General features: G+C 41.0%; 1 protein-coding gene across 3 annotated transcripts in view; it reads right to left on the minus strand.

The window, feature by feature from the left end:
- Positions 1–21,479, minus strand: part of rasgrf1 (Ras protein specific guanine nucleotide releasing factor 1) — a 415,815-nt gene extending 394,336 nt beyond the window's left edge. For 2 of the 3 annotated variants that reach the window (XM_053623247.1, XM_053623249.1), the window contains exon 1: positions 20,513–21,479. In XM_053623247.1, coding sequence (XP_053479222.1) covers positions 20,513–20,788 — 276 coding nt within the window. In that variant the 5' untranslated portion in view covers positions 20,789–21,479. The remainder of the gene's footprint in view (positions 1–20,512) is intronic. The other variant, XM_053623248.1, reaches the window with a different exon arrangement.
- Positions 21,480–21,713: the final 234 nt, after the last annotated feature.

Below are 21,713 nucleotides of genomic sequence, written 5' to 3' on the forward strand. Positions count from 1 at the left end.
TGTAATTGCGCTGTAAAAGTTGGCCACATGCGCTGAACATACAATCACATCAGCCAATTATCCAATCAGATGATTTATTGAGGTAATGCCATATATATAAAATGTAAATGTCATATAAATATGTCTTCAGCCTTCTCAATTTGAACCTGAGTGTAACATAAGCGAGGAGGCTAATATAGAAGACATTACTCAAAATGTACATCAAAATGAAGATGATCAGAGAGGTGAGGAGGTGGGAGTGGAGCAAAGTCGATGATGTCTGTGCAGCAAGTGCATGTATATGCCAACCGAAAACACAAATGGTTAAAGAACAGCTTTAATTTTACTTTGGGTATGCCTTGGCTAGGGGTTTGAGGCTAATTTTACAGGAGCTTTAAGTTGTGAGGATATGCAGAAAAAACACTGACTTATGGGTTTGATTATATTTACAGATATCCCCTGTAACACAGCACATAAGAACTATAAAATTACAGCCAAAAGCAGCTCAGTGGGGCATTCTTTTCCTGCTGCGGGGGCTAGTAGCTAATCCTTTTGAGTGCTCAAGTGCAACCATTTTACGTCATCAACTCAGAGTGCATTGCGGCACGTAATGGCGGCCTCTGTAGGTCAATATATGTATTAAATATTGAAGATTTTTAAAATAAATGAACATATTTCCTGTGTTCCTTTTAAAAGGGAACTCCACGTTGTGTTTAGCATAACACTATGGGGAGCGCCCCTTGCGCGCAATCAGCATCTGAAGCTTGTGTAAAATCAGGCCTATTTATAGGCCTGCCATGATCAGGTGCCATATCAAGCGTGTCGCATGATATAAATATTTTTATTTAAAAAAAGAGAAGAAAAAAAGGAATGAGCTAGAAAGAAAAACATGAGTGAGAGAATTCAGGAAGTATGTTAAGTCTTGCTCCTGTTTCATCACAGGGGAGGAGTGCACACTTTCTGTGTGAAGTGTCTAGGGGCATTCTAACGCCTTACATTAGGCAGGTCCACTTGCGACTTGCTCTCTTCTCGGAAGCCGAAGCGAGTTGGGTTTCAGAGCCTCGCGGAACTGGGCCGGCCGCTGCCGAGGCAGCTAGCCGTCTCAGGTCCGGGAGATCTCTTATGGATCCGGAAGAGGAGCTGGAGACGAGCGCCGCTATCTCTCTTGCTCTGTCTTCCAGGTCCAGCTCTCCACTGGATTTTGGAGCTCGCATCGCGACTCCTCCTGCCACTGTGGAAAGCCAAAAGGAAAAAAAACGGGGGGAAAAAACACACAAAAAAAAATAGTAATAATTCCTCTCTGCCTCCGAGGAGCCAGAATGGTGTACTAAAAACTGAGAGAAGCATATAAAGAGCTGCTTGAAGTGATTACTAAGGCTGGATAAGCTTTTTTCCCCCCAGTGAAAGTAAATCCCTCACACTGCAGAAAACTGCCCTTTCTTCCAGAAGTGCATGACAAAATGTCAGGTTTCTAGGGTAAAACCATGCATAGGCCATATTTATAACCCCACGATGTTGGATTATTCAGCCATTGTGGGGAATGAACGGCATGGCTATTTAGCTATGCTGAAGGTGGAAGAGGCGCTTGGGAGCTACCTCTCTCCATCGACGGCAGGTAATTTAGAGGGGCCGGCTTTGCCATCCAAGCAATAGTGGCATTGGTGGGCAAGGCCTATGCAGTAGCAGTCTTGCTTGTGAGTCACTGCAGACAATGAGTGTTGCAGGCCTACCAAGCAGACCTGCTGAGTGAGCTCGAAATATGGCGGCATTCAGCCAGTTCCTTCCCTGCTGTGTCGAGTTCACCCGGGCATCCACGAGTGGAGCCCGAGCCAGCACTAGAGCGAGGGAGACACAAAAGGCGAGTATGTTGCTACCTGCTACTAGGCCTGATCTGAGAATGGTCATAAATGTCAAGCAGACAAAGATGAGCGGACCTGAGGGGCCATGGAGGGACGTAACAGGGGACATGAGGTTGTTAGGGCAGTTAGCCCCCAGTGCTACTGTAGGGCCTCCCCTAGCCAAGGCTGTCCCAAGTTTTCAGTGTTCTCTGGTCAGCGAGCTGTCACAGGGCAACGAAAATCTGATGCTTTCCCTCCAATAGAATGTGGAATAGTTAACGTCACTAAAAGACCGTCTGGCAGCATGGAAACTACTGCCAAATGTGTCTTCATGGGTTCTGTCTACCATAGAAAAGGGTTACCGGGTTCAGTTTAGAGTTCGACTAACTGGGGGGCAGTTCAGAGGTGTGCTCACCACAGTAGTCAGCACAGACCAGAGCCCAACATTAGCACAGCTAGTAAGATACCTCTTGGACAAAGGGACCATCGAACATGTACCCCGTTCCCTGAGGGAGGTTTTGACAGCCATTATTTCCTGGTCCGCAAAAAATAAGAGTATGCAACCAATTTTAGATCTGTGTCATCTGTAAAGTACTCTTCAGACATACAGGTTCAAGATGCTGATGCCCAAACTTATTGTTCCATGTATTCAGTTTGAGAATGGTTTGTGACGATAGATCTAAAAGTTGCATATTTCCCCATAGAAATATCGCTAGCTTTATCCCCTCGCACCTTCGAAGTGCATGGATGTCATTCTGGCTCCACTGTGACTCCAGGGCACCCGTGTACTGAACTACCTGGATGACAGGTTAATTCTAATACAATGCTGGCCGTGCAGGGTGCCAATACTTTCAAGAGCCGGACGCATACAGCGCCAATACTTTTTTCGAGCTGCCCGTGTACGGTGCCAATATTTTCGAGAGCTGGACAGATAGGGTGCCAACACTGTTAGACCTGGCTGTGTAGTGTGCCAATACTTTTTTGAGCCGACTTTCAAGGGCGCCAGTACTTTTGAGAACTGGCCGTGCGGGGTGCCAATACTTTTGAGAGCCACTCGCGTAGGGCACCAATACTTTCGAGAGCCGGACAGACAGGGCACCAGCACTGTTAGAGCTGGCCATGTAGGGACTAGTTATGCGCCAAAAAAAGTGAAAGAATAATAATAACTACACCAGTACAGTTCCTGAAGAAAATGTGAGTGGTACTTGCTGTGGCAAAATTCCTATCGGGCGCCAATACTTTCGAGAGCTGCCTGTGTAGGGCACCAATACTTTTGCATGTCGCAGGCGAAGGGTGCCCGTGTAGTGCGCCAATACTTTTTAGAGCCGACCGTCAAGGGCGCCAATACTTTTGAGAGCTGGCCGTGCGGTGTGCCAATACTTTTGAGCGCCGGCCGTCAAGGGCGCCAATACTTTTGAGAGCTGGCCGTGCGGTGTGCCAATATTTTTGAGCGCCGGCCGGAAAGGGTGCCAATACTTCTGAGAGCCGAACAGATTGTGTGCCATTTTAGAGCCGAACGTGTACGGAGGCAAAACTTTTAGAGCTTTCTGTTTAGAGGGCCAATACTTTCGAAACTCAATGCAAGTCTATGGGAAATTTTCCGACTTTGAGCTTCCGTACTGGGAATGCAGACATTCTGATCGCTTATAAAAGCTATAGCACACCTCTCCTCAATAAGCCGATCGATTTGACACCTCACCCGTCGATCTCCGACAAACGATGCGGGACTAGTTGCGCGCCGAAAAAAAGTGGAAGAACAAGAATAATAACTAGACTGGTACATTTCCTGAAGAAAATGTGAGTGGTGCTTGCGTGGCAAAATTCGGATAGAGCGCCAATACTTTTGAGTGCCGGACACGTAGGGCACCAATACTTCCGAGTGCCAGACGCGCAGGGCGCCAATACTTTCGAGTGCCCAATGCTAAGGGCGCCAATACTTTCGAGTGCCCGACGCTAAGGGCGCCAATACTTTCGAGTGCCCGACACTAAGGGCGCCAATACTTTTGAGTGAAGGACGCGTAGGGTGCCAATAGTTTAGATTGCCGGACAGATAGGGTGCCAGCACTGTTCGAGCTGACCGTGGAGTGCGCCAATACTTTTTAGAGCTTACCGTGTGGGGTGCCAATACTTTTGAGCGCCAGCTGGATAGGGTGCCAATACTTCTGAGAGCCGAACAGATCGGGTGCCAATACATTTTACAGCCGAATGCGTACCGAGGCAATACTTTTACAGCTTTCTGTTTAGAGGGCCAATACTTTCGCAACTCAATGCAAATCTATGGGAAATTTTCCGACTTTGAGCTTCCGTACTGGGAATGCAGACATTCTGATCGCTTCCAAAAATCATAGCACACCTCTCCTCAATAAGCCGATCGATTTCACATCTCACCTGTCGATCTCCGACAAACGGTGCGGGACTAGTTACGCGCCGAAAAAAGTGGAAGAAGAATAATTATAATTATAGTTATAATAAGTATGCAAGAGAACAATAGTAGTGCTTTTCAAGCACCACTAATTATAAGTATGCAAGAGAACAATAGTAGTGCTTTTCAAGCACCACTAATAAGTATACCAAATAACAATAGTAGTGCTTTTCAAGCACCACTAATAATAATAAGAAGGAGAGTATGCCGAATAACAATAGTAGTGCTTTTCAAGCACCACTAACTAGACCAGTACATTTCCTGAAGAAAATGTGAGTAGTGCTTGCCATGGCGCCAATACTTCCGAGAGCAGGACGCGCAGGGTGCCAATACTTTTGAGAGCCGATGGCGTAGGGCGCCAATACCTTTGAGAGCCGACGGCGTAGGGCGGCAGTATTTTTCAGAGCCGGACGCAAAGGGCACCAATCTTCATGTTTTGACATAAAAACAAGTGGAAAAAAGAAAACATCTGCTACATTATGAACTACGAATGACATATCAATAAATTAGTCCCTTGCCCAATCATATTCGTCAGCTCATCCTCTTGACAAATGACATTTAATAACACATTGCTGAGGCTTGATACTGAGTTCATCATAAAGAGTAGGACACAGAGATGAACAGCCAAGAGTACATTCTGAAAGTTTGGATATTTCATCAAAGTTTTGAAAAAATAGTGTTTTACCACCATGGCTTCCAGTAGGAGGTTTTTTATCCATTCAAGAAGTTGTAGCTGCACTTTTTGAAGATGAGAATGATGGGAACACTTCGTCTGATTTGAGGAGCACATGCACACACTTTTTATAAGGAAATTGGCTGTTTATTTCTAAGCACCTTTGAGAAACTGCAAGAGTGCAAAAGACAAAAAATCTTTATCGTAACTGATTTTAAAACCGTGGGAGACCACAAACATAAGGACAGTTTCAACCGCTTTTAACATTATAATCCTCCGAACACACACCAGATGATTCGGCCAGACCACGAAACCACACACCTGTTAATAACGATGTCACAGACACGAGATCTCACAGAAACTCGTGCTTTATCAAACGTGACTTCAGAAGACAATATCACTCACACTTCATTTTGTTTATTAGCCACAAATATAATCTCTCTCCCTCTCTCTCTTTCTCTCCCTCTCTCTCTCTCAAGAACCAGAGTCCCAGGCTCAACATACTATAAAAAAAATTCTTCGGTTGTCTCTTTTGCGGAACATACTACACTTTCGTGGCATGTTTGTGGCTCCCATGTTTCCACTATAAAAACACGCAACACCTGATTGGTGACGCTTGCTCGCTCTCATTGGCTATTGCAGGTATCCCGCCTCCGGCAGCCCGATCAAGAGTCGATCAAGATTTGGGATCGGGGAGGCTCCAACTCAACCCAGAGAAGTAAAATAATTGTAAAGACACCACACAACTGAGGATTTTTTGGACAAAAGTCAGTAGCGACAAGCCTCGAATCGTGCCACACATCTCAGATCGTTGGAGAGGGTGCAAATCTGGCTTAAAATCTTCAAGTGTGTAGTCAGCCTAAGTGAGGCATCAGAGACTGCCAAACAAAGACAAAAAGCAGAGGCCAAGAGAATAAATGGCCTGTTCTCCATAGACCCAACTAGGATGTCCCAGCTACATGGGAACAGCAGCACAAGGACAGAACCACCCAGAGCTGAGACTGAGTGATACTGGAAGGACATATGGGAGAAAGCGGCATCACACAACTAGAGATCGGCCAGTAATCGGTTTTATTGGTATTGTACCTGATATTTAAGCATTTTTCCAAAACCGGATCTTTTTTTAAATATCGGTTTTACCGGTAAATGGAGACATCTTGTGGGCATTTTGAGAATTGCGGACAGGACCACCATTCCAGTGCCACTGCAGCTGAAGGGAGACAAGTCAACAACGGTGTGCACAGGCAAAGTATACTTGCTTTGATTTAATTAATAAACTTTATTTAACATAGCCAATAAAGCACAAATAAGATGTGTTACAGAAATGCTTGATATGTAGTTTAAGCAGCTTGGCGCTAAGAAACAGAGACGAACTCACAGAGTCACATAATCTGTCAAATCATGTCCCAAAGTAACTTTACATGAATTAAATAAAACAGCCTTGAATGAGTGCATGTTGGAAATAAAACCACTTAATTTAATTCTGTCTTTTTTAACAAGATCCACTCATTTGAACCCCCTAAATTATATTATAATTTACTATATAGCCTTTATTTCACCAATAAACAGCTAAATAATTACAGCTCTGTGGAAATTAATTATTCATTATCTCCACGAGCGATTCCAGTTTGAGTATAGTTCTGTGTAAATGCATAGATAAAAAACAGCGCTCTGTCAGCAAGTATTTCATAATCTAGAGCAGTGTTTCCCAACCGGGGTGCTGCAGCACCCTGGTGTGCCGTCTGGTGAGAGTATGTGTATAAAACATTTAATATATATGAGAAATATCTGATGTCTGAAATAATAACACAGACACAGAAATAATAAGACACACACACACATGCATAATAATAAAAAATTATATAGAAAAAATAATAATTCCCTCCCCTTTGACCCCCCTAGCTGACCTATCAGCAGCACGTCAACAACAGTATACGTAACATATGCGTGTGTTTTATCCTAATTATTAGCATGTGACGATGCGTGTGTAGTGCAAAAGATTATGGACAGGTTTCTTAAAAGAAATGCTTCTGGACCATCAACTTTATCCTCATATAGCTAAAGCCTTGTTTATACTTCTGCCTGGCTCCGCAGCGTGAGCTTCCGCTGACTGCGCGCACACCTCCTCAAACAAACGAGGCGTTTATACTTGACACGCACGCCGTTGTAATATTCTTTGAAATGAAAGGGGGTGACTCGGAGTAATCATTCAACAAACCAACAAGAAGTAGCTAAGAGAAGTAGTTGTTTGTCGCAAAAACCATAGCAACGCTTACAAACAAGGGGTCTCGCGTGTAGTTGCTTAATGTTGAGGAGAAATTGTTGTGTTTGTTCTTGACAATGTTTGTTTTCAGTACACTTCACTAAAACCCAGAGTATGAAAAAAGAGCAAAGAATCATATAAGGATCATATAAAACCCAGTAAACCTTGAGATTATCACTTGTCACATTACAAAAAATATAGCTATAAATATGAGAACATGTATAAGTTGAACAACCTCAATTTTTTCATTTTATTCATTTCATTAAGATTTTTATTAAACATGGACCTTTGCTTTAATTAAATAGACTTATTATTTATGGTAGGCTCATTTTGTAAATGTTAGCAATTACTGTAGACATAAGCAAAAAATAGGTGCTTCCTGCAAATGTCATTTCTCACATTTACAAAATCAGGTGATTGTTCGCCTATCAATGCAAATGTCTGAGACAAAGAGACAAAAGAATGTTATTACAGAATGATTACTCTGTATGTTCACCCAACAATGTAAACGTCCCTATGTATAGAGTAGTGTAGTGATTGTGTTTATTTGTGAAGATACTGATGAATGAAAACATGCTACACCCCCCAAAAAACTTTCAGCTTTGGATTTATTCGTTCAACAGTATGTACAAAGTAGGGATGTCACGAGAACCGATACTTCGGTACCAAGTCGGTACCAACACTCTTAAAACGTGACTGTACTTGTTTTTCTGCAGTAGCATCAGCCCCGTTTGTAACGAAAATACCGATGTTGCAATTCTTCCGGACCTGAAGGGGGCAGCAAATACGCGCAAGTGTTTTAGTCGGTCCACAAGTGCTGAAGAAGAAGAGAAACGCCTACAAGCACACGGGAAAAACTACAAAAGTTTAGCTTAGCTTAACAAGTTTAGCTCCGCCCCGACTCGTTGAGAGAAAAAGAGAGGAAAGCTAGAATCGGTTTCCGGTGTGCAACCGATGCTATCGTTCATTTCAAACAAAGCAAGGAAACACCTGGAATTTGGCAAAGCACCTGAAAGATGGTCCTATATTCTATTTGTTTGAGGCAGCTGGCATTGTAGCCATGAAACCAGCTAAGGTTATGCTCCATGTAATGTTTGCGATAGCCAGTTATTTGTTAAAGACGCTAACGCACTGCAATGTTATAACCTACCTCCGAATGGGCCTCCATGCATCGCCATTCAGCCCATGTCCTATCAGCTAAATGTAGCCTAATGTCACTAATAATTATTCAAACGTTTATGCTTTTAATAAATCGTTTTGGCCTGCCACCATATCAGTGAATTTAAACTAATGCTTGCATTCAGAGTATAAGGTGGGTGGGTGTGTGTGTGTGTGTGTGTGCGCGCGTGTGTGTGTGTGTGTGTGTGTGTGTGTGTGAGCGCGCGTTTAGGAGTTCACCTCCGGAGACTCATTGTCAGACAGTGTTTGATAACTAAAATACCCTCCCCCTCTCCCCTCCTCTCTCTCTCTCTCTCTCTCTCTCTCTCTCTCTCTCTCTTTGCCAGTATCAGCCAGAGGAGGATGTCCTCCAGGAGAGTTTTTTTATTTAATTTTTAAAATTTTATTTTCATACCACACCGTGGTATCGACTTTGGTATCGAGTATCGTGTACTTTCGGTGGTATCGGTACCGACTACTAGATTTTTGGTATCGTGACATCCCTAGTACAAAGCAAATCGAAATAACTCTTTTTTTAAAAACCTTTCCATGAATATAGTGCCATCTGGTTATCTCTAAGGTCCCGCATGGATGGATCATAGAGATACCTGTACAATCGTACCTTTCGGCAAGAGTCGCCTTGAATTCATTCATTTTCAGATGCAGCGCAGTGCGGCAAGTTACAAAAATGCCGTGCAAACCGCCACGCGAAATGAGGCCTCGCGCACTCAACGCGTTCGACTACTCACTCGCAATGACGTAATTTTTGCCGCGCACTATTGTGGACGCATCAAGTATAAACCAGGCTTAACGCTGTCTAGCATTAGTGTTTGTGTAGGGTGCCACAAATTTGTAAAATTTTCAAAAGGGTGCCGTGACTGATAAAAGGTTGCGAAACGCTGATCTAGGCCGACAAAAACATTATTAATAATTCTGATACCATACCAGTTGAGAAGGACTGTGTAATTGCAACGATGTATACGCTGTTTTGTTTGTTACTTTCCTAACAATGTATACTTATTCCAGCGAAGCAGTTGTCTTTACTCTTTAGCCTAAACAGCACATAGACCTTTTAAAACTGTAGTTTAAAATGAATTTATTGTTGATTTATTATTAGTCATTTATTCATGTTCTCAATTTGAAAACATTAAGCTTTCTAACTTATTCTTGCCCATTGTTAATATTAGTGTTGCTGCTGATGTTTTATAAGTAAAAATATGTTTTTATTGTTGTAATATGAAGATGAAATTTAACATGAAAGACTGCTAACTTTCAACACGTTTTTTGTTTTTAAGATGATTAAAAGGAGGAAAAACCAAAGTGAAGTATGGACTTACTTCACACAGTCATTGCCAGGGGTGGCAGTTTGCAAAGAATGCCAAATGAACATGAGCCTCAGGCATGAAGCGCTAGATAGCACCATGACCTGAAATGATCCACACCTACTGGCTGAAGAAGCTAACTGTGCTCCATGGTCACCTGGCAGAACAAATGAGTGACCTGCTAACAACAGGCACTCATCCAGACTGGCTAATACAGGGCAGGACAATTCTGATCATGAAGGATTCCCACAAAAGTACAGCCAACTTCGAACTACTGAATAATAACCTGTCTCTCCACAACATTGAAACTCCTCTCAGGCATCATAGCAGTTAAGTTGAGCAGGCACATGAGTCAGCACACGAGCAAAGCTCAGAAGGGCATTGTATGAAGGTTATCAGTGGAATGACCATCAGCCACCTCCTATATCCGCATGGTGGCAAAGAGGGGTGGAGTTACCAGAAAGCAAGATAGCATACAGGGTTATGCTACAAGCTACAAGTATTTTCGTATGTCACAGGCTAATGGGAGACACGATGAGTATGCAAGGAGATCAGCTACAGCCAAATACCTCCAGAGTGTAAGACAGGTGCTGAGAAGCCAGCTTAATGGTAGGAATAATATCCAAGCCATCAATATGCACTCCCTACCAGCCATCAGATACCAGCTGGAATAGTAAGTTGGCCACAAGAGGAAATAAATGCCACTGATGTCAAGACACGGAAACTCCTCACAATGCATGGAGGGTTCCACCCAAAGTCCAGTACCCTGAGACTCTATGAGCGACAAAAAGAGAGAGGGTGAGGATTAGTGAGTGTCAGAACCACCATCCAGGATAAAACAAGGAGCATCCATGAATACATCAAGAAGATGGCCCCTTGGGATGAACTCATAAGAGAGTGCCTCACGCAGCAGAAGACAGAGGGTGTTGAGGGGGAAGAGAAGAGATCATGAAAGATTAAGTCTTTCCATGGGATGCATCATCAGCAGATAGAGGAAGTGGCTGACATCAAGAAATCCTACCAGTGGCTAGCAAAGGCCGGCCTGAAGGACAGCACAGAGGTTATGATCATGGTAGCACACAAACAGCACCAATTCCATAGAGACAGAGGTCTATCACAACCGACAAGACCCAAGGTGCTGACTGTGCAAAGACACCCGTGAAACAGTACAACATATACAACCCCAATTCCAAAAAAGTTGGCACACTGTGTAAAATGTAAAAAAATGTAAATAAAAACAGAATGCAATGATCTGCAAGTCAACTAAATCCATACATTATTCATAATAGAACATAGAAAACATAAACGTTTAAACCGAGTAAATGTAATTTTGAATTTCATGGCCGCAACACATCTCAAAAAAGTTGGGATGGGGGCAACAAAAGGCTGGAAAAGTAAGTGTTACTAAAAAGAAACAACTGGAGGAACATTTTGCATCTAATTAGATTAATTGGTAAGAGGTCAGTAACATGATTGGGTATAAAATAGTATTTTAGAGAGACAGAGTCTTTCAGAAGTAAAGATGGGCAGAGGTTCACCAATCTGCGAAAAACTGCATCTACAATTTGTGGAAAAATTTCAGAATAATGTTCCTGAACATAAAATTGTGAAGACTATGAATATCTCGTCATCTACAGTACATAATATCAAATGATTCAGAGAATCTCTGTGTGCAAGGGACAAGGGTGAAAATCAATATTGCATGCCCGTGATCTTCAGGCCCTCAGGCGACACTGCATAAAAACAGGCATGATTCTGTAATGGAAATCACTGTACTGGCTCAGAAACACCTCCAGAACTCATTGTCTGTGAACACAGTTCGCCGTGCCATCCACAAATGCAGGTTAAAGCTCTATCATGCAGAGAAGAAACCATATGTGAACATGATCCAGAAACGACACGATCTTATCTGGGCCAAAGCTCATTTAAAATGCACTGAGGCAAAGTGGAAAACTGCTCTGTGGTCAGACGAATCGAAATTTGAAATTATTTTTGGAAAACATGGATGCCGCATCCTCTAAATTAAAGACGAAAGGTACCATCAGGCTTTTTATCAGCGTTCAGTTCAAAAGCCTGCATCTCTGATGGTATGGGGGTGCATTAGTGGCAATGGAATGGGTAGCTTGAACATCTGGAAAGGCACAATCAATGCTGAAAGGTTTATACAGGTTTTAGAGAAACATATGCTTCCATCCAGATTCCATCCTATCTTTACTTCTGAGAAACTCTGCCTCTCTAAGATATTCTTATTATACCCAATCATGTTAATGACCTACTGCCAATTACCCTAATTAGTTGCAAATTTTTCCTCCAGCTGTTTCTTTTAGTAACACTTACTTTTCCAGCCTTTTGTTGCGCCCATCCCAACTTTTTTGAGACGTGTTGCGGCCATGAAATTCAAAATTACCTTATTTTTTCTTAAAATGGTACATTTACTCAGTTTAAACATTTGATATGTTTTCTATGTTCTGTTGTGAATAAAATATGGGTTTATGAGATTTGCAAATCATTGCATTTTGTTTTTATTTACATTTTATACAGCCTCCCAACTTTTTTGGAATTGGGGTTGTAGTAGAGAATGTAAGATGCAAGCTGGGACAACATACACTGAAAGGCATAACCAAGTGGTTGGAATAGTGTATAGAAACATCTGTGCTGAGTATGGATTAGAAGTTCCCAAGTCCCAATGGGACACAACACAGAAAGTGGTTAAGAGCAGAAGAGCTAAGATCCGAGTTTCAGACTGACAAGCAACTGCTGGCTAATTAACACAGCATAGTGGTTGATGAGAAAGAGCAGAAAACGGCAGTTGTGACAGATGTGGTAATCTCAGCTGACAGTAAGAAGAAGAAGCATGAGAAGATAGAGAAGTACCAGGGGCTGAAGAAACAACTGGAACAAATGTGGAAGGTGAAGTCTAAAGTGGTCCCAGTGGTAATAGGAGCATTAGGGGCTGTGACCGCCAAACTGGGAGAGTGGCTCCAGCAGATTCCGGGTACAACATCTGAAGTTTATGTCCGAAGAGTGCAGAGCTAGGAACAGCCAAGATACTGCACAGAACCCTCAAACTACCAGGCTTCTGGTAGAGGACCTGAGCTTAAGGAAGACACGCCTAACACAGCCAACACACCCAGCACTAAATACAGCACAGCCCTGGAAAACAGAAAGGGATGCTGATGTTGCCCCTACATGCCATCAGCTTCAAGCATGCAGAACTCCTGGAGCCCAGGTTGATGCCTGTAGGATACGTAAGGATTCTCAGTGAACAGGCAGACAAAAGACCCAGAAAATAGAACCATAAAACACTGGACCCTCACTCAGCAGACACTGAGAAGCCGACTTAAATCACTGCCTGTTTGTGTCTGCCTAATACCAGCTATCCTGAGAACAAAAGAACTTAACTTAGTTTTCCAAAGAAACCTCTGACAAGCTCACTGATTTAAGACATGGGACAAGACCAGATGGCTCATCCAACAGGATGAGCTGATAACTTCAGGAAGAAAGGGGAAGCACCCCTTTGAAGTGAGAGCTTCTGATCTTTCTAGTGGATAAGTCCCCCCTGTTCTTTTCCTATTCACACATTCCACAGATGGCATCAGAACATTCCATAGATCCTACAGGACAAAGGACCGCAAGAATAATACCTTAACAACTGAAATTTTCTTCCGTGTGTTATCCAGTAATTATCATCTTTATAACCACTATTTGTTTGAATTAATCAGAATGCATTATTATGGTATTACTAGTGTGACTGATCATTTGCAGTGTATTAACAGCCACCAGCATATGTCAACATATGTTTGGTATTTGTGTGTTTGGTGAGTGATTTCCTGAAGGATGAGAATTAGGAAATTTGGGTAGAATGTCATTATGTACAGGCATTGGGACTAAAAGTTTGATCCACACTCTGTTAGGGCTGCAACAACTAATTGATAAAATCGATAGTAATCGATTATGAAAATCGTTGTCAACGAATTAGTTCAATTAGTTGGTCTGCGTTCAGCACAGGGCACGTTTACTCGCTATGTTACTTCTCTTCTGAAAACACGCTTCAGAGAGTATATACTAAAGTTGTGTCCCAAATGATGTACTATACACTTGCACTATGCACTGTCTACTGTCTAGTGTGTGAATTTTAGAAAGGTAATATCATCTCAAATAAAACACTAGCGTTTTTTTTACTAACCGGAAATAGAAGCTGCTTCCTAGTCAGTTGCGCATGATGTCATACGCACGTAATGCGACACCGCTAGCTTTAGCCTAATACCCAGATTCACTGACAATAACTTTCTTCACTTTACTGTTTATGTCACCGTTACCTCTTATTCCCAAAATGACCTCAGTCACCATCATCAAGTGACTGAAATCATCAAGTGACTGAGGAAGAAAGTGTGTGACCTCCAAGTCCTCTAAGGCAGGGAAGCATTTTATATTAAACACCGCGGAGAAGATCAAACTTTATAAAGCGGTGTTTGTGTAGCACGGAAGCATGACAGTGATGCTGTCACGAGTTGCTTAAAAGGTTTAGTTTCATTTAAGTTGGTCATTATATGCTGTATCAGTGTAACTGTTGTTTATTATAATGAAACTGATCTGTTAGTTTCAAGGACGCATTACTCCTCACAAGCGGTGTAGACGTGGTGAGACAGAGTGAGAGCGTGAGTAAGATCTGTAATGTCTAATTAAAACACTATGATCAAAAGTAAACAGAATTAAAATAATATGTCTAAAGGCAGTGAGTAATAGAAACCACAAGCTGCAGTGAAAGTGAGTTTTTATTATTAATTTATGACTGTAGTTTAATTCAGTGCTTTTTGTGCATCCATATAAAGTAATGCATATATACTATTATATTATATATTTTATTTATGTGTGTTGTGTGTGTGTATGTATATATATATATATATATATATATATATATATATATATATATATATATATATATATATATATATATATGCACAAAAAACAGCACTTTATTAAACTACAATCCTAAATGAATAATATTATGCAAAAGAAATGTTCCTTTAGCTTCAATTTTCTACAATTTTCTGTAGGTCTCATTTACTGTAATTAAATTTGTGTTATATTGGCTTTATATCGGTGTGGTGAAATAGTTTCACTTTACTACTTCTGCTGCCAACGTTGCTTCCGATATCACCAACGTCCTCTCTCGTATTACGTTCTACCAGGAATATGCACTCTTATGTTATATGTTTCTGTTATTGGTTAAGTAAATGATGCAAAGAATGTACAAATCCACTTTGATCATTTTTCATTATCTAAATCGATTATGCTGACCAATTGTTGCAGATCTAATTCATTCAATCATCTTCAGTAACCACTTGACTATGGTCAGGGTTGTGGTGAATCTGGAGCCAATCCCTGGACCAGTGGGTGTGAGGCAAGAATACACCATGGAAGGCCAGTTAACTGCAGAGAAATCATTATATAAAGCCTAAATAAAACTTGTCCACTTTAATACCACCCCTAAAAAACAACTGACTGTTCTGTATTTTACTAGTTCACTGTAGGTTATTTACTGGATATTTGAGACACCTTTCTTATTTGCAGCTATTCTCTTCCTGCATGATACCATACTCTTTCTGGTTAGTGATTCTGATATTGAGTTACATTAAGTTTGGCTGAGCTACAATCCTAATCAACTGCATAATCATACATATGCTAGGCAATGCTTGGAGCTTCCCTCACCTGGAACTCACTCACTGCTGCTGAGGATGGCTCATGGATTACCTTAATCTTTCCATGAGATAGCTGTGGATAGTGCCACACAGATACCCTAAAGATTGCTGTGTAGGCCAGCCTAGATTGCATTTACCGAAGACAATCTATGCTCAAGGATCATTCATTATTCAGTACTTCACCTGCTGGAGACTTAAAGCAAAATTTAAAAAATGACTCCATTGAACATACTGAGAATCCTTTCAACACACTCAGTACTGTTTGACATTATAGTATACAGTTGTGACGAGTAATTGAACTATCCGATGTCACCCAAAAGAGGATGGGTTCCTGGCTTCTCTCAAGGTGTCTTCCTCAGGTCATTTTTTCCCTTACTACTGTTGCCTTCGGCTTGCTCATTAGCAGCAGAGGCTCATGGTCAGAGAATTTGATGAGGCAGGCCAACATGAATAATGGTAATGCCTCAAACGCAGATATCCCACCCTGCAAAAACTCATTTCAGGGAGGTAGCTCCACCACCCCCGCAACCCCATCTTGAAATATATATATACACACACACACACACACACACAGTATCTCACAAAAGTGAGTACACCCCTCATATTTTTGTAAATATTTGATTATATCTTTTCATGTGACAACACTGAAGAAATGAAACTTTGCTACAATGTAAAGTAGTGAGTGTACAGTTTGTATAACAGTGTAAATTTGCTGTCCCCTCAAAATAACTCAACCAAGATAAATTTATTTGGTTCAGATGGTGTCAAGCGTGTGTGGCGACAACCAGGTGAGGAGTACAAAGACAAGTGTGTCTTGCCTACAGTGAAGCATGGTGGTGACAGTGTCATGGTCTGGGGCTACATTAGTGCTGCCGGCACTAGGGAGCTACAGTTCTTTGAGGGAACCATGAATGCCAACATGTACTGTGACATAATGAAGCAGAGCATGATCCCCTCCCTTCGGAGACTGGGCCGCAGGGCAGTATTCCAGCATGATAACGACCCCAAACACACCTCCAAGACGACCACTGCCTTGCTAAAGAAGCTGAGGGTAAAGGTGATGGACTAAACTCTGTTGAGCATGTGTGGGGCATCCTCAAACGGAAGGTGGAGGAGCACAAGGTCTCTAACATCCACCAGCTCCGTGATGTCATCATGGAGGAGTGGAAGAGGACTCCAGTGGCAACCTGTGAAGCTCTGGTAAACTCCATGCCCAAGAGGGTTAAGGCAGTGCTGGAAAACAATGGTGGCCACACAAAATATTGACACTTTGGGCCCAATTAGGACATTTTCACTTAGGGGTGTACTCACTTTTGTTGCCAGCGGTTTAGACATTAATGGCTGTGTGTTGAGTTATTTTGAGGGGACAGCAAATATACACTGTTATACAATCTGTACACTCACTACTTTATATTGTAGCAAAGTGTCATTTCTTCAGTGTTGTCACATGAAAAGATATAATCAAATATTTACAAAAATGTGAGGGGTGTAATCACTTTTGTGAGATACTGTGTGTGTGTGTAATATATATATATATATATATATATATATATATATATATAAAATTGGCACCCTGTCCAGGGTGTACCCCGCCTTGTGCCCGATGCTCCCTGGGATAGGCTCCAGGTTCCCCGTGACCCTGAAAAGGATTAAGCGGTATAGAAGCTGGATGGATAAATATATATATATATATATATATATATATATATATATATATATATATATAGGGCTGCAACGAACGATTATTTTCATAATCGATTAGTTGATTTATTTTTTTTTTCCGATTAAACAATTGATCTGATGGGGCAGGGCAAACTTTCAGCACCATTTTTTTTGGTTTATTAAAAATAAAATCCACAAACTGAGTGTTACAAATATAAACTTCAGACTAAAACTTTACACAACTGTTTGTCCAGAACAGAAAAGAATCCAATACACACACACACAAATTTAGTACTGTAGTTTATTGGTTTATATTATATATAATTTATTTTATAGTATTTATGCATTATATTTATGGATGCACAAAAAGCACCGAATTAAACTACAGTCCTAAATTATTAATAAAAACTCACTTTCACTGCACATTGTGGTTCCTGTTACTCGCTGCCTTTAGCCATATTATTTTACTTTTAATGTTTTAATTTGACATTACAGATCTTACTCGCGCTCCCACTCTGTGTCAGCGCCTCTACACCGCGCGTGATCAGCAACACGGCCTCATTATTAACAGATCACTTCCGTTATAATAAACAACAGAATTTACACTGCAAGTGTGCAAATACAGCATATAATGACAATAAACTTAAATTAAATTAAACCTTTTAAGTAGCTTGCACCAGTTTCCCCAGCCCCTTGCACACAGTGGAGCATTTTAGATATAAACATAAGTTTGTCCTCGTGGATCAGTTTGATTTCCACTGTGTTTAAAACTGCCTTAGAGGACTTGGAGGTTACACAGTTTCTTCCTCAGTCACTTGAAGATTTCGCCTCCGTCTGTTGGTGACTGAGGTCATGTTGGGAATAAAAGATAACGCTGACAGAAAGTAAACTGAAGAAAGTCATTGTCGGTGACTCTGGGTGTCTGCTAATGCTAGTGTGCATATGACATCATGCGCCGTCTCCTAGGAAGCGGCTTATACTTCCAGTTAGTAAAAAAAACGCTAGTGTTATATTTGAGATGATATTACCTTTCTAAAATTCACACACTAGATGGTAGTGTAGAGTGCATAGTGTAAGTGTGTAGTACTTCATTTGGGACACAACTTTAGCATTTACTCTCCGAAGCATGTTTTCAGAACAGAAGTAAAGTAATAAGTAAATCCCCTCTGTGCCGCGCGCAGACCAACTAATCGATAATGAGATTCGTTGACAACGATTTTCATAACAGATTATTATCAATTTTATCGATTAGTTGTTGCAGCTCTAATATATGTTAATAATTGATTACATGTTGGAACTACTTACACACACAGGGACTCCTACAGTGATCCCTCCACATAAACAGATTAAAAAATGTGTTTAATTGTTGACATGTAAGAAGACATTTATGTGACATTTTTATATTATATTATATTATTCAACTCATAGAGCTATTTTTTTTTTTATTCAATTACAACTTTAAGAAAGTCAACAGGGAGTTTGGTGCCAGCTAGTTTAAATAACATTATACTTATATTACTATGCTAATGAACAAATGACACCTTTTAACCTCACCTCAACATGTCTTTTGCAATTATTTAACCCACCATGGGCAATCGAAAAGTCAAATGTCATTATTTTTGAGCCCTATTAAGCAGAGGTACACTTTAGTATAGTCTGGGGTGAAGTATGTTTTTTTTTTTTTTTCTTGTACATTCTGCCATGGCACTGCACGACACTACAGCGTTAATGAACTATAGTGGTACCCTAATCTGATGAACGAACTGAAGAGAGAGAGAAGTCAACTGTAAAATCCGCCCACAGAGAAAACTGATTGGTCTCTCTTTCTGCTAACTAGACCTATCAGGATATAATCTCTGTCATTCTCTCGTTACGTCTTGTCACTCACTTTCTGTCTCTCCAGAGCCTGTCTACTATTAGAAATTCTACGGTCTCTCTCGTGCTCGAAAAAAAATCGATTTCCGGGCTATTGTATATAATTTGTGGGCATCAGGGGGCCGCTATCAATATGCTGGAGACTCCCGGAACTTCTGGAGGACGTGGGATGTCTGCAAACTATATTATGATGAGAGCCTATCACAATTGACTTACACTATAGAGCACTACTGAGTTTTGGTAGTAACCCTGTAATACACAAATGAGAGTTTACAACGTAAGGCAGAAAAAATATGCCAATATATATCTATATATGGGCTATCTATTATATGTATTAGCATGTGTTGCAGTTCCCATTTTGACCACTAGGTCAAATGACTATGGAAGTTAAGTGAGGCAGGCTCATGCTTTGAAACGTGGGCAAATCAATGGCATATAGGCTTAAATCTGTCAAATAAAATTTTTTTTCAGCGTTGGTGACTCACAATAGGTAATTAGCATTTCAATGGAATTTAAAATGTATGGAGTTATGAATTAGTAGGTATTTAATATTTGCTGAATGGCTAATATAAATGATGGGGCTGGCCCTCTGCCCATATGGAAAAGCTAATATATAACCACTGTTACAGATCTAAATCTAAATTCATTGTTAAAAGCACTATATATATAAAAATTAAATTGAATATCAAATAAAAATGTTTTTCAAAGGGGTTTTGTGAGGTCTGTCTCACAACTGAACACTTCAGAGCTCAGAGACTGACAAAACTGCAGTAATGACTGAGCTGAACACCCTGTCCAAGTCATTAAATGTCTGAATGTTCATATGAGGAATAAATTATCTGAAAGAAAACAAAACGTTAGCGAGAAAGCGAAAGAAAGAATGCTGACCAACAGTGTGTCTTAAAACCCAACATAATTTGGAAGATACGGTTGCCAAGGAATGCTGCTATTAATAACAGTGCCGGAATAAAATTATCCCGTCAAACGCCACTTTTCCGCATGATGGCGACTCTGATTCATGAAGTGCCTTCCTTAGCATCATTCTTTCTCTTGGGAAAAAAAAAGAGCATCAAGCCTACACTTGGACGTTTTGGTCAGGATGAAGAAATGTATCGATAATTAATCCAATCCAATCATTATATTATATATATATATATATATATATATATATATATATATATATATACCATAAACTCTTACGAAATAAATCAAGTGTTGCCCTATCCATTTTTTATCTTAATGGGCTTTTGATCATTTTAGGCATGGATAATTAACATGTAAGTCAGTGTATGCTACATATTATGTAACCAACCTATTATATAGTACAATGCAATATAGTCCCCAGTCCCCCCTCCCACCCCCATTTTAAGGGAGCTGTCACAAAACCAGACATGACATTTGAATAAACTGCATACATGAGACAGCAGTCCTAGCTGCTAATCATGCTTTTCATTTCATTTGTGTACACTTGCTGCGATAAAAACCGTTTCTAAAAGGGGTCATTTAGAAATCAGATTGCCATTTTAGCGCTTCTTGCCTGATCCACTATGAAACTAGAACTGTTTATGGCAAAGTGATTGAAACACAGCAGAGCAAATTGTCCTCTTTTCAGTCCTACCTGTTTTTCTAAGCACTCCTTGGCGGAGAGCGATGGCTTAGGCGATGGCGACCGGTCGCACACGCAGCCCTCCAACAGGTACAATCCCGAGGGCCGCGAGCTCGACTCACTCTCGAAATAAAACAGCATGTTTTGGAGCAGCGTAAACCACTTCGTGTGCCATTTCGTGTTGTCTGAGCTCTTCTTACTTAGGCATCCCCGCCTCGTGCCGTCCTTTTTTGCCAAAAGACCTAGGTAGGTGATGTGGCCATCATTGAGTCGCATTGCCTTCTGCATTTTCGCGCACGAAATACCAGCGCTTGGTGGGTTCCTTACATTTCCTTCTTCTTCGAGAGAGAGAACACCACGATTAATAAGCGATAAGCCGCAGTTTGTTTTCTGGCGTCACGCAGGGATAAAGCACGGCGAAATACAAGAAACCTAAATGTATTAGCATCCTAGCCGTGAGCGCCGTTTGAACAGACGCGACGGCGCGTGCAACCTCCACGTTAGCGTTAGAGTCAGGCGGTTGATTAAAGAAACGTTAGTGGTGCTCTAACATGAAATTCTCCAGAAAGCACTGCGCGCCCGAACGATAACTGGAGATTGACGAAAGTGTCACGTGATTCCCTACGTTTCAGAACCCTCGAATGAAGAAAACATCGCAATTGTGCTCTAATCCAAATCTATGAAGATTTTCTGTTAGTAAGGTTGTTTGACAGGTTGATGACTAGCATCAAGAAAAGGCAACTGGACTCATGTAATTATAATTCTGAAAAAGTCTAATCTCGAAGGGGCTTCATCACTGTTTCAACAGGGTAAAATTTATAACGACCCACTCAGGCCTGGTCTGCGTGACAAAAGCAGCCTGATGCCCCCTCCAAACCATATTGCACGGCAAATAAACAATAACAGTTCTTTGAATTGTTCTTTCACTAAGGTCCTTTAATTGTGCCATGTTATTAAAATTTTGTTATACACAGTAAAATCAGCAGTGTTGCTTTAACATCTAGTGTTAACTTTAACACTCGTTGTACCCTGTCTACACTGTTAAAATTTCAGTGTTAATGACACTGTGTAGTGTTAAAAAAAGGAAAAAAAGAACACTTGCAGTGGGAAACGTTATACTCATTAGTGCTGATCATCATGAACACTGGGGGTATTTAACACTCACAGTGATATTTTATTGCTTAAGGCAAGTCTCAATAGTGTCATTTTAAAA

This window comes from Ictalurus furcatus, chromosome 4 (assembly GCF_023375685.1).
Source record: "Ictalurus furcatus strain D&B chromosome 4, Billie_1.0, whole genome shotgun sequence".
NCBI classification, from domain to species: domain Eukaryota; kingdom Metazoa; phylum Chordata; class Actinopteri; order Siluriformes; family Ictaluridae; genus Ictalurus; species Ictalurus furcatus.